Source organism: Bombina bombina, chromosome 1 (assembly GCF_027579735.1).
Source record: "Bombina bombina isolate aBomBom1 chromosome 1, aBomBom1.pri, whole genome shotgun sequence".
Classification (NCBI taxonomy): domain Eukaryota; kingdom Metazoa; phylum Chordata; class Amphibia; order Anura; family Bombinatoridae; genus Bombina; species Bombina bombina.
The window spans coordinates 595,369,328-595,394,615 of record NC_069499.1 but is presented as its reverse complement, the minus strand read 5'-3'; the positions used below and the strand labels follow the sequence as shown (position 1 = coordinate 595,394,615).

General features: G+C 37.2%; 1 protein-coding gene across 1 annotated transcript in view; it reads left to right on the top strand.

Annotated features, from left to right (window-relative positions):
* COL6A1 (collagen type VI alpha 1 chain) overlaps positions 1-25,288 on the top strand; it is a 71,846-nt gene that overhangs the window by 27,699 nt on the left and 18,859 nt on the right. Inside the window, exons 3-25 of the mRNA XM_053698901.1 lie at positions 647-847; positions 1,047-1,206; positions 1,515-1,637; positions 1,945-1,965; positions 2,071-2,091; positions 2,328-2,372; positions 2,455-2,508; positions 3,322-3,366; positions 3,446-3,472; positions 6,875-6,901; positions 8,095-8,139; positions 8,739-8,792; positions 9,216-9,278; positions 10,315-10,377; positions 10,587-10,640; positions 10,729-10,764; positions 10,950-11,012; positions 12,794-12,856; positions 13,587-13,649; positions 19,543-19,605; positions 20,613-20,663; positions 21,111-21,146; positions 21,247-21,309. Coding sequence (XP_053554876.1) covers positions 647-847; positions 1,047-1,206; positions 1,515-1,637; positions 1,945-1,965; positions 2,071-2,091; positions 2,328-2,372; positions 2,455-2,508; positions 3,322-3,366; positions 3,446-3,472; positions 6,875-6,901; positions 8,095-8,139; positions 8,739-8,792; positions 9,216-9,278; positions 10,315-10,377; positions 10,587-10,640; positions 10,729-10,764; positions 10,950-11,012; positions 12,794-12,856; positions 13,587-13,649; positions 19,543-19,605; positions 20,613-20,663; positions 21,111-21,146; positions 21,247-21,309 — 1,441 coding nt within the window. The remainder of the gene's footprint in view (positions 1-646; positions 848-1,046; positions 1,207-1,514; positions 1,638-1,944; positions 1,966-2,070; positions 2,092-2,327; positions 2,373-2,454; positions 2,509-3,321; positions 3,367-3,445; positions 3,473-6,874; positions 6,902-8,094; positions 8,140-8,738; positions 8,793-9,215; positions 9,279-10,314; positions 10,378-10,586; positions 10,641-10,728; positions 10,765-10,949; positions 11,013-12,793; positions 12,857-13,586; positions 13,650-19,542; positions 19,606-20,612; positions 20,664-21,110; positions 21,147-21,246; positions 21,310-25,288) is intronic.

Genomic DNA, 25,288 nt, shown 5'->3' with positions numbered 1-25,288 from the left:
CATGCCCATTTATCAAGTACTGATGTTAAACAACATTTGCCCCCAACATAAAGGGGTTTAAAATGGTATTTTTAACAAAATATTGGTAAAATGTCCTATGAAATGCACCAACAAAATATCAGGTAATTAAATATATTGCAGACGGACCCCCCCCCCCTTTAACTTTAGTTCATAGTGAGAATTTTTAATTAAAATAAAACCTCAAACCAAATGAAACCCGCACAGTAAAAAATTCTTAAAGTCTCCCGCGCTTTTAGAAATTAGCTTTAGCGCACCTCTTATAATCTATCTCATTGCTTTTAAACGATTCCCCGGCCAAATGATTACCTCATATCATTATCATGCCCATTTATCAAGTACATATTAAGCAATTCCCACACAGTAATTACATCATATAAATATCATGTCCAGAAGCAAGTTTTTCACTGTATGAACACCAGTGTAACTTTTTTCTGCATTATATTGGCCAGCATTCACAGACTAGTTGTACACATTTAATCAAATAAGCACATTTATTAACCGTGAGAATGAATATTATTTTTTATCTATTTGTTAATCATCAAATATCTTCTCCCATCCTGATAGCCAACTGCTTCTCCATATTGAGCTGGTTTGCCGTTGACCATTATTTCTTTTCATATTCTAGGTATTATCGGTGCGACCGTAACCTTGCGTGGAATGCTGGAGCCCTGCACTACAGTGATGAGGTGATCCTAATTCAGGGTCTGACAAGTATGGTTAATGGACAAGCCCTCATGAAGGAAAAGTTGAAAGGGGTCACCTACATTGGAAAAGGAACACACACTGACTGCGCCATCAAAAGGGGTATCGAGGAGATCCTGATTGGGTTCGTACAGCAAGGAGATAAAGCTGTCATTTGGAATATTGTATTTGTGACTGAGGAGGTTAATTATATGGTACTCTGGAAAAATAACACATGACTTCCTTGTTTTTTAGATTATTACATATGTGACATAGATGCTTGTCTGGTAGAATCTCACACATATAGTTGTGCAATACATTGTGATATGTCCTTTACTTTCTAGAGGATCCCATCAGAGGGAGAACAAATACTTGATTGTGGTAACAGATGGCCATCCTCTGGAGGGCTACAAGGAGCCATGTGGAGGGCTAGAAGATGCAGCTAATGAAGCCAAACAACTGGGTCTCAAAGTATTTTCAGTGGCCATTTCACCAAACCATCTGGTATGATCATGAGAGTGTTGACAACTTGAGTTGCAGCTATTAACAGTTTTTCTTGTATTTATATCATATAATTTTGTATTACTTCCTCTTCAGATTTAACTTATGTCCAGAACTGGTCCATTCATACCATAACTGATTACCCTCATATGCTGTTAAGAGTTAAAACCTCTTTTAAAGTCCTACTGTGCATCTGCCTCAGCCTACCACCTAATTTCTTTCTTGCAGTTCTTTTTTCCTTCTTTCACAGTGCTGAATGCCTTTATGTATTTGACATTTTATCTTATATGTCACCTTCATATTATTTATAGGAACCACGCCTGAGTGTCATTGCCACAGATCAAAATTACAGGCAGAACTTCACAGCTACCAGTTCCACTGGTCTGTCTGCTCAGGACATAGAGAATACTATTGACACCATCATAGAAACCATAGTAAGTCCTGTTTATAACACTTACAGTAATAAGCAGAAAGGTTTTATAGTAATGTGGTGAGCTGGTGTAAATAATGCAGTATTGTTCTTTGTATTATGTGTATAAAAAATATGTGTATAAAAAAATATAATGTAAAACTGATATCCCGTAATAGTTTGCTTTAATTGTGTTTACTAAATGTTTGCAATTCTCTTCAGTATCACAGTTACCGTTCTGTAGTATTGAGGGTTAATAAATGTGTGCAATGCTCTGCAGTAATTTGTATTCTCTGTTGTAACTATGCTTTCTTCTTCCTTCTTTTTTTCAGAAAGCACATGCTGAGCAAGGGGTGAGTCTTCTCTGAGGATCTGATGAGTAGTGAGCATCTGGAGTGCGAGGCCACTAATATGTCTTGTCTCTCACACACTTTCTTGTCTTTCTCTTCCCATTGCAGTGTTGTTCCTATGAGTGTCAGGTAAGAAAATCCTGTCGTTAAGATTTTAAATAAAAAACATTAACACCTGTGTTACACTATTACAGTGTTTAATGCTCTGTGTAACAATTAAAATGTCATGTTTCATGCAAGTGCTATTCCATAAGATGTGACACGTAAAGCAGTCGTGCTGTGACAAGATGAAATAGTCCATCACAATATTTTATAAATAATACTCGGTACAATTATTTTCTTATATTTACTTTTTCTTTATTTAGCCTCCCCAAGGCACAATTGGACCACCAGGTCCTGCAGGTTACGAGGTGAGTGTGACTACATAAAGGTCTGTACATAGTTGGGCATCATAAGCCTTCAGCTGATCATTAATGCTATGTATAATTACAGGGAGAGATCGGAAAGACTGGACTTCCTGGAGAACGTGGACAACCTGGTGATCCAGTGAGTTCCTATATAGATATGGCATTGATTATCAAAACATACAGCATTATATGCATAGATATCAATATACACAGTTATATCTTTACATCAGACCAAATCACTTGGTATCACTACACTAGTTTGTAACTGTATAACTATACTCCAGTATACATTACGTGTTGTGACTATACAACATGATATACAAATAAATCACTAAAGAGGGCACTGTATCACTTGGCTTAATAATACATTTCATTGCATTTATGTCTGTCATTACATTAAAGACCATATCATGGGTAATCTCTGGGTAATCTCACTATATATATGACTGTATCACTGGATGTCCCTATACAACAGATATTTTCATTGGCTGTCACTATGGACTATACTTTTCCGCTGGATGTTGTTATGCCCCTGACTGTAGGACTTCAGTATAGCCCTCCCTGTATACTAGACTATATCAGTGGGTGTCAAAATACTCAAGACTGACTACACTAGATAGTATAATTGACTATCACTTTAGACCTGATGGTATAATTATGTGACCATATTGTGGGGTCTAAAAACACAATACTGTATCACTGAGTTTCACTGTATACTAAACTGTATATTTCAATAGCACTATAAATGAAACTGTATCTCCAAGTGTCTCACTATATTGTGGACTGTAGCACTGGGCATCACCATGCAGGACACTGTCACTATAAATTACTGTGCCACTTTACAACATTATGTGGCAGTCTAATTTTATTTTCACTTATCACTAAGGAGAAATGTGTTAGTATGGTGCTGCCAGTCTGATAGTTCTTGATTTGATTTTCTTTATCTTTACAGGGCAGACCAGGAGACATTGGACCTGTGGGTTATCAAGGAATGAAGGTAAGTATCGCTACTGAGTCTTATTGGATGCCGATCATTTAGGAGTCCTGACACATTGTACTTTTCTTTTCTTTTTCAGGGTGATCGAGGTTCCAGAGGAGAAAAGGTAAGATGAAGGAGATCACCAGGATCATTATATGAACAAAAATATTGTTATACTTAGTATAAATTACATGAACAGGAAGATACTCAGGATCATTTCAAATAAACCTTCAGGGTCAATAAATGTGAACCAAAGAGAGAAACACCCTTAGTAAGAGCTCATGCTCAGTACAACTAAAGATATCATAGACACTTTCATGATTACTGAGAAAAGAAAACCCCATATGCACAATATTAGCATGAGACCTTCGGAGTCAGTACATGTGACATAAGCAGAGAGTTCCTTGTTTTTTATAGTAAAGTGAGCAGAGAGATCCTCAGTTTAGTACAAATAACTTGAGCAGATAAACCTTTATAGTCAATATTTGCGAGATGAGCATAGAGACCCTTAGTTATTATGAGAGAAGTGAATAGAAAGGCCCTAAGGGTACGAATGCGCATGCTGAGCAGAGAGATCTTTCTAGTTATTAAGAGCACAGTGAGCAGAGAGACTTTCAGGGTCAGTACAAGCAAGCTCAGAAAACAGATTGAGTACATGTATGCTCAGCTGAGATATCCTCAGTGTAGTGTATATGATCTGAGAAGAGGGACTCGCAGGTTCAAAACCAATGATCTAAACTAAGAGATCCCAAGGGTCAGCATGACCAAACTAAGCAGAGAAATTCTAAGGGTCAGCATTAGTAAACTGAGCAGAGAGACATTAAGGATTAGTGCATGTGAGTGTGGGTGAGAGAACCTCAAAGTGTTTGCAAATTTACTCTACTGAAAAACCCTGAAGATCATGTATGAGCGGAGCCGAGAGGATCTCAGGATGAGTTCATGTATGCCAAGCAGAATGCTTTAAGGTCAGCATTAGTGAGCAGGTACATTCTCAGGGTTGGTCTATGGCAGATGAACAGAGAAAACGTCAAGGGAAATATGAGTGAGTGGAGCAGTGAAACAATAAGCATCAGTAACAGCTATCTAAGCAGACACCCCCTCTGGGTTGGTATATGAGTGCAGGTCAGTATAACAAGTGAGCTGAGTATAGATCATTTAATGATAAGTACAGGTTATTTGGGTAGAAAGACATTTAGGGGCTGAATTACTATTGTTAGGTGGACATGATCCAATATTGCGGATCATGTCCGCTGCACATCAATAAATGCCAACAGCATACGCTCTCAGCATTTATCATTGCACCAGCAGTTCTGGTGAACTGCTGGTGCAACGCTGCCCCATGCAGATTTGCAGCCAATCACCGCTAGCAGGGGGTATCAATCAACCCAATCGTATTCGATCTGGTTGATTTCTGGCGATGTCTGTCCGCTGCCTCAGAGCAGGCGGACAGGTTATGGAGCAGCAGTCTTTAGACCACTGCTTCATAACTTGTGTTTCCCACAATCCTGAAGGCTCGCCAGAAACACAGGGCATCAAGATCCATACTGAGCTTGATAAATATGCCCCTTAGGGTCAATTCAAGTAAGCTTGACAAAGATACCCACATTTTGTAGGGTGGACATGATATCTGCGTGTAAGTGAAATGGTTAAAATGAATTAATCATTATCACCATCATAATCCCTAGACTGGATTGTGTTGATTTTTATATTGCAGTACCAGATATACTCCATAATTGAGTTTACAAACATAAAAATGGTCACAAAATGATTCACTCATCTCATTACACGTATATGCATTAAGGATCTGACAGATTTCTATTTTAATGTGGCTGTAATTCTCATACTGTAGACTTTGAGCGGCTTTATATATGTCAGACATATTAGCTGAAGGCCACATATAAGGCAATAGAAAATTTACTTCAAAATATCATCACCTGAGAATGCATCTGGGTAACTACATACTTTGAAAAGATAAAATGGAAATAAGGGAAGCGCCTCCCTTATTTCCATTTTATCTTTTCACTTTATTTTAGACAATTGCAGGGATTTTTGTCTTTTAAGGGGGTGTATGGTTATCAGTTTGGCCCAGCGCACCTATCTACCTTTTTTCGCTTATAACTACATACTTTGCATAATCCAGACCTGTGCATTGAAAATGTTAAGTCTCTCCAATATGTTCAATGTGCATTAAGCTTTTACTGCTTTATATTTTTAAAATCATCATCTGGGAACTTAAGTTTGCCTTTTTGGTGCTTAGCTGGGTATCTTGTGCATCATTTTCTGTGTGTTTGGGTGGTTGATTGTTTCAACCTAGTTACATAATTTGCTTTTGTGGGTTAGATTACATTTTATTGATATTCATTCCCGTTAGATTCCCATTACTTCCAGTGCCGACATGAAGGTGAAATGTATGAAAGTTCTAATTGTCCTTAGTACCAAGTTTCCATTTGTAGCATCAAACTATTCAGCCTTACAGTACAGTGTAGCCTTTTTTACGTCTAGCATTTATTATGGCAGTGGTGAGCAATTGATTTGATAACAAAGCAGAAGTAAACTTAGTTATACAGGTACCAGATGTTTTAATAAATTAGGGGGACTCTCTGATCATTTAAGACCACCCTCTAGCCTGTAAATTTTTATGCAGATGCCTTCCACTGCATTAATCATTTTCTTCTCTAAACACTGCAATCCCTTATCCCCTGAATCTCTGTACTTATTATGATTTAACTGTGTTTATGCCCTCTGCATTAACCCCTACATATCTTAACCAGTATAAGACTTATTCTCTGGATCCTCCAGAATGTAATTCATGTTTAGCACCACTATTGAGTGTTACACCATCCCCACCTTCTTAATCTAGATAAGTGACATCTTTGTGAGCTTTAATTTACCAGACAAACAACTGATTTTCTTGGTGGAGCAGCCCTAGCATAAACATAAAAGTATATTGACAAAGAGACTTTATGCAACGGGACTGATCATTTTTTTTTTGGCTATTTTTATTATTAATTAAAAAAAATGCATTTGAATGATTTTTTAATAAGGTTTGTGTAACCCCCTCTTTTGTAGGGTTAAATTATATGGGGATAGGGAGAGAGGAGATATTAGAAGAAATGCAATATGCAAGAGAGTTAATGGTCAACACTTGGACTTTTCAGCTACACTAAGCTCACCGGCTTCTCCAGCTCCCATGGTCTTTGGATTATTTTATGCCATTTTTTTTATTTTGACTCAGCTATATTGAATAACTGATATCTAGTTAGCTGAAGAGGCTGCAGAAACCCCTTAGTGAATTTTACCCACTGTGACAAGGGAAGCAATCAGTAATTGAAGAGGGACATTATAATTATATATGAGATTAATGATCAGCATAACTAAAATAAAAACATGTTTAGTTTTTTTTAAAGCATTTATTTTAGGATCTATAACTGGGGATTGTATAATCAAGAGAGACACAGACCAGGTATGTCTACTAATGTCTATGTGTAACAAGATACAGTAACTTTTTTTTCTACTTTTCTCTCAGGGTGGAAGAGGAGCAAAGGGAGCAAAAGTAAGTGCTATCATTTGCTGACGTCAACACAGTTTGCTTTTCCTTTCTTTACCATATGTGACCTTTTTCACTATACAAAGTCTGCTTTGCCCCCTAATATTGACTATGCCCTCCAATTTATTTATCACCTAACAGTGTTCTCCATCCATCTCTTCATCCACCAATCCATCTATGCCCCAACTATTTTTAAGTCTGCCCTCTTATCCTAATTTTTCTAATTATTATACTGTGTACCTATTTCTTCCTTACTGTTCCCTTTTTTACCCTCTAATATTGCATTAATCCATAAATTCACCACCTGTGGCCATCAGTTTATTCTCCGTCCACCTTCTTGCTGTGCTCCATTCCAATCATTACTGTATTCTCCCTCCAGCGATTTGTACAGTGACAATGACCCCCACCCCAGCCTCTGAATGTCCTATCTATTTGTATATTTTGTCTAATTACATTACAACTTGCCCATTCATCTTTTGTTCAGTCAGTGACATTGCTTAAACACTTCTCTTTTGGCTTTATTCCCATCTTCTGATTGTGCTACTAGTCCATCGCTTGGCTTAATTTCTCAATAGATCTTTTAACTGAATTTTCTTATAAGCATCCTAGACTCAATATTCATTACCTGATCTTTCTTTTCATTCACAGAAAATCCCAAGAGAGTGGCAGCAAAATATGGAAAAATAGTAATTTATTTAGTACATCAGAACATCAACGTTTCGGGAACACCTTCCCTTAGTCATGCATGACTAAGTGAAGGTGTTCCCAAAACATTGCTGTTCTGACGTGCTAAGTAAATTACTATTTTTCCATATTTTGCTGCCACTCTCTTGGGATTTTCTGTGATTACTGTGGTCATAGGTGATTACCCTGTGTGGCGTGCAGTGGTCTGAGTGCTGGACTGACTTGTTTGTATCTTTCTTTTCATTTATACAGTATATAGCTGTGTTCTTTAGTTGTCCATGTATCCTCTTATTGTCATCCTCCAACTGCATTTCCCATACTCCTATGACTTTCTCAGCATAAATCATTTTAAAGGGTGTAATATATTTCCTGTCTTTGTATCTGAATTTGCTGTGTTATCCATACTCTTACTCTTCATAATTTCTCCTCCCACTGTAACCCCATCCATCCTATTAAACTGCTCTTTCAGCCACATTCTAATTATGGTTTCGAAATCTGATTTGTTTTTTTCACAGGGAGACAAAGGAAAGAAAGGAATTGATGGAATTGATGGACAAAAGGTATGCAGTACAGTAATAACACAACACAAACATGAACAAAAACACACAAGGCTTTTCTGCAGACAGGAAAGGTTTTTGGGGGGTTTTTTGGCATGTAGAAAAGACTTTCCTGCTGGTGGTAAAATACTTTTTTTGCAAGCAAGAAAGTCTTCAAATTTACAGTTTTACACATTTCAATATGGATGCAGCAAAGCCCTTGTCATTTTATTAGTTTCTGTGTCAATCAATAAGTATATAAGCTAAATTTTTGCAATTTAAAATCCTGCTGGCTTGTAGCAGTAGTACTAGCTACTATTTTAACTTTATTAATGTTTACTCTGCTGTCCAGCTGCTCCTCTTCTACCCTAAAGAGTATATCAATACGAAATAAGGGGTTAACAATTTTCCATTAACAAATTAATATTGTTGTCAAAATTCAGTGGAACCAAATCACCCCTTTAACTAATATCAGTGACAATATGCTCAAAACAATTTTTTGGTCTGTGTTATGTCTACTTCATAATAACACATTCATCTACACATCTGGATACAAAAAAAAAACTACTCACAGCTATAAACACATAAATCACTCTTCCTTATAGTATAATTTATCCTAACAGGGAGAAGATGGATTCCCTGGACTTTCTGGGTGCAAAGGATCCCCAGGATTTGAGGTGAGTGGAAACAGACCAGGGCTTCTCTTTCGGTGTGCTTCCTGTCAGTAGCCCATTGACACATCATATATACAATCATTTATGTACCCAAAGTCAGAAATCTAATGGCCCTTGATAATAAGCACTCTTACTTATAAAAAGGTTAAATGTAGACATCTGTTATTAGATTACATTATCAAATGCACTGGGTGTAGAATATTTTAATGCACTGGGTGTAGAATATTTTATTGCACACAATGTGTAGAAATGTTCTGTAAATTGTCTAAAACAAAAGCCACATGCCATTCTTTCAGTGGGTACTACAGATTAGGAATAAAATCCTTAAACTGCAGGTATAATAGATCACTTTAAGCAACCCCTTCTAAACAGCAAATATCACATCAACTATGGCACATTAGAATCACAAGTGATTAATCTTTTCAGGGAGAATCTGGTGCTTTGGGACCCAAAGGAGACCCTGGATCATATGGACCAAAGGGAGAGAAGGTGAGATAATAACGGAAACATACAGTTTTTCAGTTGGCAACATTTTAATAACTATAAGTAATCATATAAAATTGAATCTAATACTTAAAACCATGTACTTATCACATTAAATCATATACAAATAGGGACTCAAGTAATCTAAAAATGGGTGTGCTCTTTACAAAATAGTAGAGTACCTCCAAAAAAATATCAGAGTATAGTACTGTTTATAGATACATTTGTCTTCCATATTGACTTGCTTCAACATTCCTCACCACATAGATGATTAATTTTGTGAATAGTGACTGTTTATCAATGGCTGGTGTTAAACAACTTGTAATGTCAGCCTATTCATTTTATAATCTTTTTTAAACAGGCTAAATAACATAAAATAGAAAGATTGATTTAAATCCACTTCCCTACTCATTTTAAACTCTCTTTGATAAATAGGCTCCACGTTTATTACTCACTCTAGCAGCTACATTTAAAAAGATCCTCAGCGTGAGCGTATATGTATTTTTAATTCATGATCATACAGATCAAGCCTTGTTTGAATTACTAAACAACATGTACCAAAAAATATGACTCCCGAATGGTTGAATATAGCCCTTTAATAAAAAATAAAAAAAAATAACACTACATTTTGAGTGAAAGCTTCTATATTAATAAACCCCAAGTTTGTAATGTGTAATTTATTCAGATATTTAGGGAAATCATTTTAAGTAGGTAAAACATATGTAAAATATATCCCTGTACTGCTTCAAGGGGTATGACAAATGCAAGTCTGCATTGTTTCCTGCAACAATCTAAACTTCTAGCGAAGTGTGCAACATTCTAAGCTTCTAGCGAAGTGTATTATTTTTGCAGTTTTCCATGATTTTGAATAGCAGGTGCTGGTATGTAATGCATAGTTCATGCAATTTAGATCCACAACGTGATATTACACAGGGTTGTAAGTCTTGCTAATATGTTTTGTTCTGAAATACACCACATATGAGTTATAAGCCCCTAATTTTTCTACAAAGCTTCAGTAAATGTATATGTGTTTTGTGTTTAGGGATCAGGTGGACAGCCTGGAAGTCCTGGGAGATCTGGGAGCAGTGGCAATACTGGAGAAAAGGTAACCTAGTCCCAGAAAATCCTGTTTGATAGGATTAGACCTGTAAACTATCAGAGTTCTAAATTCCTGTGTTCAGATTATCAAGAATCTGGTATTGCCAAAGTTAAATGTGTTGGCCAGTTTTACCCTATAGTTTTAGTACTTCTTAGATCTGTCTAGATCACATTTTTAGATCTTTAAGATCTAGTCTGCTTTTCTGTGTGTTTCAGGGAGATCCAGGAGCTAATGGCTCACAAGGAGAAAAAGGGGAGTCTGGCGATGAGGTAGGTAACTTTACAATTATTTGAATGATGATATGCAGCCTGCTGCCTAGTGCAAGCTCTCTGAAGTATTTTATTTTGGTTTATCCAGGGTAATGCTGGACAAGATGGGCCATCAGGAGATAGGGTGAGAAACTTAACCTTTGTTACAATATAGTCACCAGAAAGAGTTATATAATGATATAATTATATAATAATAAATTCTCACAATGTATTATACATTCAATTCCTGACCCAACTCTGAGTAACTATGTCTCTAATGTTCTAATTAATATGATTGTTATTGTTGACTCTGGCATGCTTTCTCCATAGGGTGGGCCTGGAGAGAGAGGGCCTCCTGGCATATCTGGTGCGCGTGGACCCAGAGGAGATAATGTAAAGTTGTCTTGCATTTGTGACTTACTTCTGATGAATATTGTATATGTTCTTGAGTTATTTACATTGTGAATGTATTACGTCATGAAGGTGTAGCTCTAAATTCTGTGATTGAAGAGGGTTTTAAGATCAGATAATCTCACACCCAGTCCATGTTCAGATAGACTCCTCACTAGACTTAGGCTAGACTAGACTCAAGCAATGCAAGCTGATTCCATCTGAAAGTAATGGGCTTGTCTAAACATCAAAAAGTAATTGAGCTTTTCTAGTGGTCTAGCAGAATGCTATTTGCTTGAATAGAATATAAATTAATACTTGATTTGTGTTTAGAAAAAGTATTGGTCCCAAACTTATTATTTCAGAGCCATTATTGAGAGATCAATAAAGAAGGGGAATAAAACCTCATATAATAGGTTCTAGAGAATTGAGGGGGTGAGTGTGGGTGGTATTTAGAGGGGGAAAAACAATTTTTCTTTCATTATTCAGGTAGAACATACAATTTTAAACAACTTTCCAATTTACTTCTATTATCTTTGTTTCTTGTTATCCTTTGTTGATAAGCAGTAAGCTAAGCTCAGGAGTGTACAAGTCTGCAGCATTATAGAGAAGCATTTTTACAACAATGTTATACATTAGCAAGAGCACTATTTCCTGTCATGTTGTGCTCCAGACATGTGCACACAACCTATCTAGATACTGTGGCCCCTATTTAAGAAAGGTCTTGTGGACCTGGTCCGACACTGTGGATCAGGTCCGCAAGACCTTGCTGAATACGGAGAGCAATACTCTCTGTATTCAGCATTGCACCAGCAGCTCACAAAAGCTGCTGGTGCAACGCCGCCCCCTGCAGACTCGCGGCCAATCGGCCACCAGCAGGGAGGTGTCAATCAACCCGATCGTACTCGATCGGGTTGAATTCCGGCGATTCCTGTCCGTCTGCTCAGAGCAGGCGGACAGGGTTATGGAGCATTGGTCTTTAGACCGCAGCTCCATAAGTTGTGTTTCTGGCGAGTCTGAAGACTCGCCAGAAACACGGGCCCACAAGCTCCCTACGGAGCTTGTTAAATGGGCCCCTGTATCTCCAACAAATGAATAACACAAGAACAAAGCAAATTTCATACAAAAATAAAAGTAAATTGGAAACTTTTTTAAAATGATACACTCTATCTGAATCATGAAAGAAAAAGATTGGGTTTCATGTCCTTTTAATGGGCAAGAAATAAGATAACTTGAAATTTGGAGAGTATCAGAGATGAATGTGTCATGGAATTTGTCAGTGTGAGCATTGACAAAATGCAATTTGTCTTGCTTGTTCTAGACTACAGCCGAAGTGGGATAATATGAATTTATTGTGCAAGTAGTTAGAACAGGTTTACTTCAGATGTGTGTTAATGTTGATTAAGAAGATTATAATAAATGAATAAAGAAGAGTCAATATAGATATTTACATTCTGTGTATGTCAGAATGTAAGTACATGCGTATGGGAGTCAGCATATATGTGTAAAGGTATTTATCAGAGTGTTAATGTATTTATGCATATTTGTCAATGTATGTGTCTTTATTTGTATACGTTGTATATTTTCCAAAGTGCTGGTGGGTAAATAAGTTACTGTATGAATGACATATTTGTACCATTTGACTTTCCTTGCAGATGACTACATTTTATTGCAAATTGTAATCTATGCTTTACTATTCTTTGTTGTCCTGCTAGGTGACTACTCTTTGCTATCACTAGTTGTTTCAGATCTGTAGATTCATTTTTGTTTTTGACCCATTTTAGGGAGAACCAGGACAGCAAGGAGATCAAGGAAGAGATGGTCCAGTTGGTCTATCGGGGGATCCAGTAAGGGACACATATTGTAATTTAGGCTTTTCTCAATCTTTTTTTTTAAACTTGTCAGTCTTTCAGCCATTCTCTTCTGCACTCTAGTCACTCTCCAAGTGCTTCTAAATGTAACATTGTTTTTCCTCTGATCACTAGCCATGTTTACACACTTCTCTGCATCTCAGTAATAATTCTATTATTTATCAGATTTCCATGCCTGCTATTTAATATTTTTTTAAATGTTATTCTGTATCTCCCTCTCCTCTCTTTCCTTCTGTTTCTTTGGTCCTCAGTATTTCTCTTGATATAGTTCTGCTCCCCAGTTGCTCTTTCTGTCTCCTGTGCTGATTTTCATTCTTTCCTCCTCTCTAACTTTTCCTACAGTCACATCTTCTTTGGTACAACACCACTATCCTCTCCATATGTCACTCATCTGCTTCCGATTCCTCTTTGCTGTCTTCTTCTCAATAGCTTTCTCTTATATATCTGCCCTGGCATCTCTCTTTCAGAATCCTTTCTGTGATGCCTTTCTCCTCTCAGGTGTTATTTTACATGTATCTCCAGCACTCCACGCTATTCTTATTTTCTCTTTTATCTATATTTTTGTTCACTCCATTAGTCTCTGCTCCAATAAATGCTTCTTATTCTTTCTGGTCTATATTATCTTCTATTTCTTTTGCCTTTCATTTTCCTTATGCAACAATTTTCTCCTTATTCTCTTGTTCCTACAAACATTTCTCTCTTATAGGGTGAACCAGGTCCAGAGGGACCAAAAGGATACAGAGGGGATGAAGGAATTGCAGGACCTGAGGTAAGTACTTGCATTAATGTCATAATGATCCAGCCATATAGAACTGACCCATTAATAGCGTGATCATTTACATGCATGTGTGTGTGTGCAGTAACTTGGATGAAATAATCCTTACAATGTATCTTTAAATGATAACATGTGGTACATTAACATATATGCAGGTCTATTTGTATTATGTACCACCCATTCTGTGTGTTAGGTTTATTTTATTGTTAAAAGACAGACAGAAAAGTTTCTCACTTGTTAACAGTTCAGCACCTACAAAATAATACTGATTTGTTGTATCCTTTTGTGGGTACAGCCCTAGTAGTACAGTGGGTATGCGGTTTGTCTTCTTTTATTTTACCATTTAGAAAAGGCCACAAATGCACACACATAGTTAGAGGAGTGTTTCCAGTATTATCTTAGCTAAACACTTTTGTACTTGCTTTTGTATGTAATAGAGAATGGTTTAGTGTAGCATTACTGACTGGTTAGGAAGCTATTAGTTTGGAGGAAAGTGCATGTAAAATAGTGTTTGGTTGATTATTATTGCTAGTTACAGGTGTAAACAGTTGATATCACAATGTTTTGATTTCCTGACACATCTGTTCTGTTGGGTTTAGGCTATTGTTAAAGGGACACTGAACCCAATTTTTTTCTTTCATGATTAAGATAGAGCATGAAATTTTAATCAACTTTCTAATTTACTCCAATTATCAATTTTTCTTCGTTCTCTTGATATCTTTATTTTAAAAGCAGGAATGTTAATCTTAGTAGCCAGCCCATTTTAGGTTCAGCACCAATGGATAGCGCTTGCTTATTGGAGGCTTACATTTACCCACCAATAAGCAAGCATAACCCAGGTTCTCAATCAAAAATGGTCCAGCTTCTATGCATCACATTCCTGCTTTTTAAATAAAGATAGCAAGAGAACGAAGAAAAATTGATAATAGGAGTAAATTAGAAAGTTGCTTAAAATTGCATACTCTATCTGAATCATGAAATTAAAAAATGTGGGTTTAGCGCCCCTTTAATGTTCGATATTGAAGTGCATGCAGAGAACTTTACTGGTGCAAAATCACTACTGAAGGACCATATTAGTATTGGCAAATCTCCCATCTATGCAACATTTGTAGGACTTGGGATCTCTATCTTTAACTAACTTACTATTCCCTTTATCCCTTGAAAATACTGTGGTAGCTTAAATCTACTGCTTAGTACAAACTCCACCCATTGTAAATGTGACAGCTCAAAACCCCACCCCTTTTTACAGTAAAAATCTCCCCATCTGTGGGGAATATTACAAATATTACAGTGAATTTAAAGGTATAGTAGTCGCTCAGTTACTGAAATTTTGTAATTATATTATGAAAGGCTGGGATTTACCTCTGGACTTCCTTCATGCTGAAAATAATGGTAATCCCAAAGCAAGGAAAGAATATTAAATATTGACAAAATTACAAGCAATTTTCATTAATCAACCAATACATTAATATATTCACCAAAATACTAGCTAATCACCTTAAGCATTTACTTCCCTCTCTAATCCACCCAGACCAGGTGGACTTTAGTAAAAACAGGGAGGCCCCAGACAATGTGAGACAAATAGTTTTAACTATAGATTTTTTTTTATTAAATGAAAACGCCATCTCTGTTCTCTCATTGGATGTGGAGAAGGCATTCAACTCAGTAGATTGGAGATATATACATGCAGTTCTCATAAAGAAGTGCTCTTCAAGACCCTTTGTTGATGCTCATAAAAGGATTTACTCAGCCCCATTGGTGAGTGTAAGTGCAGTGGGACACCAATCAGAAATCATTATGATTTTATGTTTAAATCTCTTTATTATGGGTATACCAAGTACAACAAGTATTAGCACATCAATGAAACAGCCAGTTTGCAGTACGTTTAACAATCAGGACTTAATGCTTGAGATAAGTATGCAATAATATACAAGGTCCATATAATTTTCTTTTGGTGAAAGTTGCAGCTTGCAGCTCTAACATAAACTATAATAATGTTCATTAACCTCATGCCAGCCAGTCTCTATAGTCGGGTTACACCCTGTTTTCTACCAAGTTCCGGATGATTCCAAGATGTGAAATCTCTTAAGTCCCAATTTTCATAAGGGTATAACAGTAAGATATAGAAAAGAAAAAAAACTCTGTAACCTAATCATTATGATTTTTAAATGGAAACTAACAGAGATACCCACTACCCCCTTTCCTCTTCACTATATATATATAGAACTACTGGCTTCTTGTATCAGAAATTCCCTTGGTGTCACCAGTGTAAAGATTTGTGGCCCGTCTCTGAACTTTTTCTAAGTCTGCAATGTCTCTTTTTGAAATTGATCCTCAGAACTGCACTCAATACTGAAGGGGAGGTCTTTCCAGGGATTTATATAGTGACAGACATATGCTTTCCTCCCTTGAATCAATGCCTCTTTTAATACATGCTAGAATCTTATTAGCCTTAGAAGCCACTGTCCTGCATTGTGTGCCCATCTTTAGCTTGTTATCTATCACTACTCCCAAATCCCTTTCCTTCTCTGTTAATGCTCAAAGTCATTCATAAAAATATTAAAAAGAACAGCGCCCAGTACTGATCCCTGGGGAACTCTACTGATTACCTTTGTCCAAACTGATTATGATCTATTTACTACTACTCGTTGCTCCCTGATTTATTCCAGTTATTTATCCTTGAGCTAACATTTTCAGCTCTTCCCAGTCCCTTAATTTTGTACATTAAGATTTTTATTATCCTCTGAATTCCACAACAAAATAGATAAATAGGAAAATAACAGATTATATCGAGTAGCTGATATTCTTGAAAAAGGTAGAATTATTTTGTTTTCACAACTACAACAAAAATTGCACCAGCAACACATCCTATATTATAAAAGGCCAGGTATGTTTGTCCGATGCAGTCATGAGCAGTAGAGACTGCATTATGAGACAAACATACTTGGCCGTAAAAAGCAGTGTCCGGCGATCGATGACAGACTGGCAGCGTCTCCGCCGCAAGGAGACTGCACGCGTGTCCACGGTGAGGCCTTAAGGATCCGTAGTGGCATGTGAGGATCAGTGGTGCTTGTGTCTACGTGAGAAAGACTGTTTGGCCTTATGTGGGAGGGTTAGGAGGGAGGTGGGTGGATCATCGCTGGAGGGGGGCGGGAGCGGGTGGGAACGCTACACTGCTACGTTGGTGGCATGGGGGTTTGGAGGGAGGTGAGTGGGCGGATCATCGCTTGAGGGGGGCAGGAGCAGGTGGGACCTCTGCGCTGCTAATTTGGTGGCGTGGGAGGGTTAGGAGGGAGGCAGATGGGTGGATCATCGCTGGAGGGGGACGGGAGCTGATGGGATCGCTACACTGCAGGGAAAAAAATTTGAGAGCGGCAGGGAGGGGGGATAAGGGAGAGGGGATCAGATGAGAGGGAGAGGTGACTTTGGCCTGTGTAATGGGCTTTAAGACTAGTAAATATATAGTTGAAATTGGGAACCAAAAAACTTCTATAAACGAAAACTTATGTACAGTATATATCTACTAGACCAAAACAACCCAGCTGTATTTGGCTATACAGAAAGCTAAAAATGCAACCAAATCTAATATAATGTACAAAAAGAAAATTATTAACCTGGTAAAACTCAAAATTTTTAATTAATTTGAATTAACCTGTTAAAACAACAAACAGTTCAGAAGGTTGGTCTCTGCCCCCACAACGTGACGTCACACGCTCAAATCTAAAGATCGTTTCACCAAATAGTAGCTTGGCTTTTTCAAGGATAATATAATGTGCAGGTGGGAAAATACTTTCCATAAAGTATATAAATGTCTTTTAAGCGCAGACATGAGGGACAATAGCTTGAAAACTTCATTTAGATGGTATTTTCACTCTTCTAATAACCTCTCACCTAGTAGCAGGAGGCAGTAGGCTTTTTATAGAGGACGTAAGGATGAGTTTACTTATATACATATGTAGTGGAATTGTCCTAAGGTTAAATGCCTCTCGATACCTTATTAATTCAGCTTCTAGATAGTGCTCTAGTCCTTATGATCCCACAAGCCCTCTTGAATGAATGCTTATAACTTTCATATAAATATGTTCATTAGAATAACATGCACAGCAACACGAATATGTATTGCTGAATATTGGAAAGTAGATGCACCTACACAGTCTGAGGTACTGGCCAAGATTAAATATATCTCTGCAATGTCGGGACGAGTTGTATGGAGGCAAGATACCACTGAATCATAAAGTATGGTTTTAATGGTTATTACAGGGTAATATCCGAGCTGTATAGGAGAGGAATAGAATAATATGCCCAACCTCCCTTTTTCTTTTCCTTTCAGCAAAGTAAATCCTTTCTTTATTTTTCTCTTTCTTTGTATTCTGTTATATCTTGATGTTGCATACTTTAGATATAGGGTCATTTTATGCAATATAAATAGGGAAGAAGCTATCAAACAACCTCAGGACGAGTTGAATTAAAATTGTTATCTGTACTGTATTAGCGATAAGAACAAAAGGTATATAGTTTTCAATTATTGGAGTCAACGTATGTATTCTATTTCACTATCTCTGTGAGGATTGCCTATAACCTGAATATTTGATGTGTGCTCTGTATAATTTAATGTTCACTGTATATTATTTTTTTTGTTTGAACAATCAATTAAAAATATTTAAAAACGACAATGCTAAATGTATTTACCATGTGTTGCTTTAAATAGTTCTGGTAAATTGTTTAAGACATAAAAAACATGGGGACCCACCTTCTGGATTACCCAATAGCCCATATACACTGTGAGTGGTGCTAGTCTATGGTTAACTGTGATAAACCATGGCCTGTTTGCTTCTTTGATGATGAAAATAGCTGAACTAATGATATCATGTTGTTCATGTTATTAGGGTTCCTTACCCACATACCCTAGATATTACCTCATTATGTCACAATTAAGGATTCTGGCATATATGTAGATCTTTGTGGGTTTGTTTAACATGTGAGAGCTCTGAATCATGCCACAGGGGGGCTGTCCCTACTTGATAAATGTGATCTGAAGTCACTCTTTCCTCTCTACATCCATTTTATGTCCTGGTTTATATAAAAAAAACAGCAGAGTGCAATAATGTGAAGTGCAAAACCTTATAAACTGTGTACTATACACCTATTATATACAGTAGGTATATACAGTATATATATATTATAAATATAAATATTTTGTGTTGTGCTTCATGATCAAAAGCTCTCTGGAATGAAGAAAAATCACACAAAATATTTGGGGGCTTACTTGGACCATTATTTTTTAAGGTATTGGTCTAGATAAAGACCTCTCAATCTAAAAATAAAAACTGTAATTATTTGAGGGACTTTGCAGTACTTAGATAATCTTGCCAGACCTGAGAGCTTTAGATAATCAGGCCCTAAGACTGCCAATCTCTAAAGTGTTGATTAAACACACACCCTTTTTATATTTTGTGAGTTCTACAGTATAAATTATATACTGTGTTGTGTTACTTATACTGTAAACTGTGCTATATACTTTGTTTCTCACACTTTACATCCTATGCTGTGTTCCATACACTATATACTATATTTAATGCGCCTGACAGCAAACACTCTATGACCTATATTCAGTGGTACAGCATGATGTGTACTGTATACACTGCAGTTTCCCACTGTGTGTATCTCACACCTACCCTGTGCTGTGTGTAGACTATAAAGTCATTAGCATGAGTGGGACATATGTTGAGAGTGAGCCTTAGTGATTCCCTCAGCACTCAGAATTAGAAGAGATATCAGGAATCATATGCAGCTGTTTCCGGCATCTTCTGTTTCCCATTAACTAAAAATTCCTTTTTTTTTATTTTATTTCTGTTTTTGGCTGCATTTTATTTATTTTTTCCTTCAGGGACCAAAAGGACCAAGAGGAGCAAAAGGATTGCCTGGAGAGCAGGGGCTGGCTGGAGAGAGGGTAAGTTTACACAGAAAGAGTGTCCAATGTGTAATTAAAGTTTGTGCAGATATAACCAGAGGTTGTGCTGAATTTAAAGGGCTGAGCGCTGTTTATAGAGGGAGAACATTAAGTATACTACAAGTCAGTGTTGTATATAGAGGGGGAATGTGTTGGGTGTAGAAAGAGAGTGATATATACAGATAAGAATGGTTGTTTTTAAATGGAGAAAATCTGTATATTTATTTGGACAGTTCTGTCTCTCTTGGACATAGATCTAATTACCCCATGACAAAGGACTATGTAATAACCAAGTTGTGTATTTAGTTTTAAAGGCACAAGGAAATCTGCTGCTTCACCCCAGGCCCCAACTCCCAACCCAATAAATTTTAGCTCCTATTTGCTTCATATATATCTCAAACCCCCACTAGACAACCAGGGACTGATTTGTAGCAAAGTTAATAAATAAAACATTTTGATAGCATCACAGTTAATAGGCATCATACCATAGTACGACCCCTCAAAATGTGCTGCCCCCTAAATCCTGCTGTTATAGACACAGGCCTAATGAGCCTAAATGCATTTGTCATACTGGTTTGTTTTGCATTGTTGGAGTAGAGTTCTCTTCATATTGCTGCTGATCAGCCTTTATGAGTGGAGTAAGACTGAGGTGTATAGGTGGTACTGTGCTGTCACTTGCCGGGATTTTATCAGTGGGGCTCAGACTTTTCTTACATTGATGATGATGATGTGCTGTATGATGCTAGTGTATTATGTGGTATCAGTAGGGCTGTGCTGTTCCGTGCTATATAGCTCATGCTTTGGTGAGCAGTGTAGGAAGTGCTAGTTTGCAGCAAGTTATGATGTATTAGTGGTGCAGAGTTGTGTGTATTGGAAATACTATGCTGGGTTTTATTGATGGTCCTCAGTTGTGCTGTACTTACTGTGCATGGCTATTAGTGGTGCTGGGTTGTCTAGCATATGTGTAACTGGGTTGTGTACAGGAATAACTTAATTTTTTTCTTAAGGGTGATGACGGTTACCCAGGCAATGGTACCGATGGATTTCCAGGATTCCAAGTAAGTTCTTAACTTAAAACAAAAAATAATTTTAAAAAATCCACATATTGTGACTTAAAGGGACTGTGTATACCTCAACAAATAATAGTTTAAGCTGATTTAGGAACACCTATTAAAAAGAGCTGGCCTCTTTCCCTCTTCCACCCCCTTGGGGATGCTTATTTCTTCTGACATCTCTTGTTTACATAGGTGTTCTGTAGCCAGTACTCCTGTACCAAACTGTTTAGCATAGTTGGTAGTTTCAACAGGGAAAGCAACAATTTCACATGAGACAATAAAGGTAGAAAATCTATTTGTAAACAATTGAATTTTCTCCAGCAGGTAGAATATATCATTGTGAATCATTTTACAGTGCACTGTCCCTTTAACTGTTCACTATATAAAAAGTTTTAGCCCCAAGGTAAAATAATAATATGATTGGCTACATTTTATTTGTTTCTGCTACAGGGATATCCAGGAGCCCGTGGAGAGCGTGGAGCTAATGTAAGTCTCTCTGTTTGTACTAGCAAAACACTGAGTCATCGTAAAGGAAATTTTTTATCATTGTGATACAAACCCCTTTTATCCATTTCATCACCATCAGGGAACTAAAGGATATCTTGGACCAAAGGGAGATGAAGGAGAACCTGGTGACCCAGGAGATGATGTGAGTATTAAGATAACTGATGAAATGTATTAAGCTATAGCTAATGCTATGAATCCTATTCATGCAAATCATGCTCTGCAGAACAATAAGGGCACAAAACCCAAAGATGTTCTTTCATGGTTCGTATACAGCATACAATAACAAGTTTCCAATTTACTTCTGTTTGCTTCTGTTAACAATGTTGCTTCATTCTTTTGGTATCTAGCTGAACACATTTAGTTAGACAATGTCAAGAGTCATATATGTGCAGCTACCAAATTAGCAACTAGTCTAAAAAGAAAAGGAAAAGATGCATCATTGTGCAGATCAATGCTAAAGCTGGTGATAAGAGCCAATTAACTTCACAATGTGTACAAAGTCCTCACAAAGGTTGCAGCACTTTGTTGTGCTGATAGAAGCAGGCAGAGATCTTGCAGTGTCTCTTCTCACTGATTCAAGGCAACTGGGAACTGGGAAAAACTGGAACTGGAAACTGGGAAAAAATGCAGCAATCCCCAACAGTCCTTAAACTCTCAGGATAGTAATCAAAATATTTATTAAAACTTTAAAAGCTTATATAAAAAACTTATGGCTAGATTTAGAGTTTTGTCGGTAACGACCCGCGTAGCTAACGCTGGCTTTTTTCTGGCCGCACCTTTAAAATAACTCTGGTATTGAGAGTCCACAGAATGGCTTCGTTAGGCTCCAAAAAAGGAGCGTAGAGCATATTTAACGCAACTTCAACTCTCGATACCAGAGTTGCTTACGGACGCGGCCAGCCTAAAAAACGTGCTCGTGCACGATTCCCCCATAGGAAACAATGGGGCTGTTTGAGCTGAAAAAAAACCTAACACCTGCAAAAAAGCCGCGTTCAGCTCCTAACGCAGCCCCATTGTTTGCTATGGGGAAACACTTCCTACGTCTGCACCTAACACCCTAACATGTACCCCGAGTCTAAACATCCCTAACCTTACACTTATTAACCCCTAATCTGCCGCCCCCGCTATCGCTGACCCCTGCATATTATTTTTAACCCCTAATCTGCCGCTCCGTAAACCGCTGCTACTTACATTATCCCTATGTACCCCTAATCTGCTGCCCCTAACACCGCCGACCCCTATATTATATTTATTAACCCCTAATCTGCCCCCCACAACGTCGCCTCCACCTGCCTACACTTATTAACCCCTAATCTTCCGACCGGACCGCACCGCTATTATAATAACGTTATTAACCCCTAATCCGCCTCACTAACCCTATAATAAATAGTATTAACCCCTAATCTGCCCTCCCTAACATCGCCGACACCTAACTTCAAACATTAACCCCTAATCTGCCGACTGGAGCTCACCGCTATTCTAATAAATGTATTAACCCCTAAAGCTAAGTCTAACCCTAACACTAACACCCCCCTAATTTAAATATAATTTAAATCTAACGACATTAATTAACTCTTATTAAATAAATTATTCCTATTTAAAGCTAAATACTTACCTGTAAAATAAATCCTAATATAGCTACAATATAAATTATAATTATATTATAGCTATTTTAGGATTAATATTTATTTTACAGGTAACTTTGTATTTATTTTAACCAGGTACAATAGCTATTAAATAGTTAAGAACTATTTAATAGCTAAAATAGTTAAAATAATTACAAAATTACCTGTAAAATAAATCCTAACCTAAGTTACAATTAAACCTAACACTACACTATCAATAAATTAATTAAATAAAATACCTACAATTACCTACAATTAAACCTAACACTACACTATCAATACATTAATTAAATACAATATCTACAAATAAATACAATTAAATAAACTAACTAAAGTACAAAAAATAAAAAAGAACTAAGTTACAAAAAATAAAAAAATATTTACAAACATAAGAAAAATATTACAACAATTTTAAACTAATTACACCTACTCTAAGCCCCCTAATAAAATAACAAAGCCCCCCAAAATAAAAAATGCCCTACCCTATTCTAAATTACTAAAGTTCAAAGCTCTTTTACCTTACCAGCCCTGAACACGGCCCTTTGCGGGGCATGCCCCAAAGAATTCAGCTCTTTTGCCTGTAAAAAAAAACATACAATACCCCCCCAACATTACAACCCACCACCCACATACCCCTAATCTAACCCAAACCCCCTTAAATAAACCTAACACTAAGCCCCTGAAGATCTTCCTACCTTGTCTTCACCATGCCAGGTATGACTGTCCGTTCCAGGCTCCGATATCTTCATCTAAGCCCAAGCGGGGGCTAGACATCCATCATCCGACGGCTGAAGAAGTCCAGAAGAGGCTCCAAAGTCTTCATCCTATCCGGGAAGAAGAGTAGATCCGGACCGGCAACCATCTTCTTCCAAGCGGCATCTTCTATCTTCATCCGATGAGGACCGGCTCCATCTTGAAGACATCCACCGCGGACCCATCTTCTTCCGACGACGACTTCCCGACGAATGACGGTTCCTTTAAGGGACGTCATCCAAGATGGCGTCCCTCGAATTCTGATTGGCTGATAGGATTCTTTCAGCCAATCGGAATTAAGGTAGGAAAATTCTGATTGGCTGATGGAATCAGCCAATCAGAATCAAGTTCAATCCGATTGGCTGATTCAATCAGCCAATCAGATTGAGCTCACATTCTATTGGCTGTTCCGATCAGCCAATAGAATGCGAGCTCAATCTGATTGGCTGATTCCATCAGCCAATCAGAATTTTCCTACCTTAATTCCGATTGGCTGATAGAATCCTATCAGCCAATCGGAATTCGAGGGACGCCATCTTGGATGACGTCCCTTAAAGGAACCGTCATTCGTCGGGAAGTCGTCGTCGGAAGAAGATGGGTCCGCGGTGGATGTCTTCAAGATGGAGCCGGTCCTCATTGGATGAAGATAGAAGATGCCGCTTGGAAGAAGATGGTTGCCGGTCCGGATCTACTCTTCTTCCCGGATAGGATGAAGACTTTGGAGCCTCTTCTGGACTTCTTCAGCCGTCGGATGATGGATGTCTAGCCCCCGCTTGGGCTTAGATGAAGATATCGGAGCCTGGAACGGACGGTCATACCTGGCATGGTGAAGACAAGGTAGGAAGATCTTCAGGGGCTTAGTGTTAGGTTTATTTAAGGGGGGTTTTGGTTAGATTAGGGGTATGTGGGTGGTGGGTTGTAATGTTGGGGGGTATTGTATGGTTTTTTTTACAGGCAAAAGAGCTGAATTCTTTGGGGCATGCCCCGCAAAGGGCCCTGTTCAGAGCTGGTAAGGTAAAAGTGCTTTGAACTTTAGTAATTTAGAATAGGGTAGGGCATTTTTTATTTTGGGGGGCTTTGTTATTTTATTAGGGGCTTAGAGTAGGTGTAATTAGTTTAAAATTGTTGTAATATTTTTCTTATGTTTGTAAATATTTTTTTATTTTTTGTAACTTAGTTCTTTTTTATTTTTTGTACTTTAGTTAGTTTATTTAATTGTATTTATTTGTAGATATTGTATTTAATTAATGTATTGATAGTGTAGTGTTAGGTTTAATTGTAGGTAATTGTAGGTATTTTATTTAATTAATTTATTGATAGTGTAGTGTTAGGTTTAATTGTAACTTAGGTTAGGATTTATTTTACAGGTAATTTTGTAATTATTTTAACTATTTTAGCTATTAAATAGTTCTTAACTATTTAATAGCTATTGTACCTGGTTAAAATAATTACAAAGTTACCTGTAAAATAAATATTAATCCTAAAATAGCTATAATATAATTATAATTTATATTGTAGCTATATTAGGATTTATTTTACAGGTAAGTATTTAGCTTTAAATAGGAATAATTTATTTAATAAGAGTTAATTTATTTCGTTAGATCTAAATTATATTTAATTTAGGGGGGTGTTAGTGTTAGGGTTAGACTTAGCTTTAGGGGTTAATCCATTTATTAGAATAGCGGCGAGATTCGGTCGGCAGATTAGGGGTTAATAATTGAAGTTAGGTGTTGGCAATGTTAG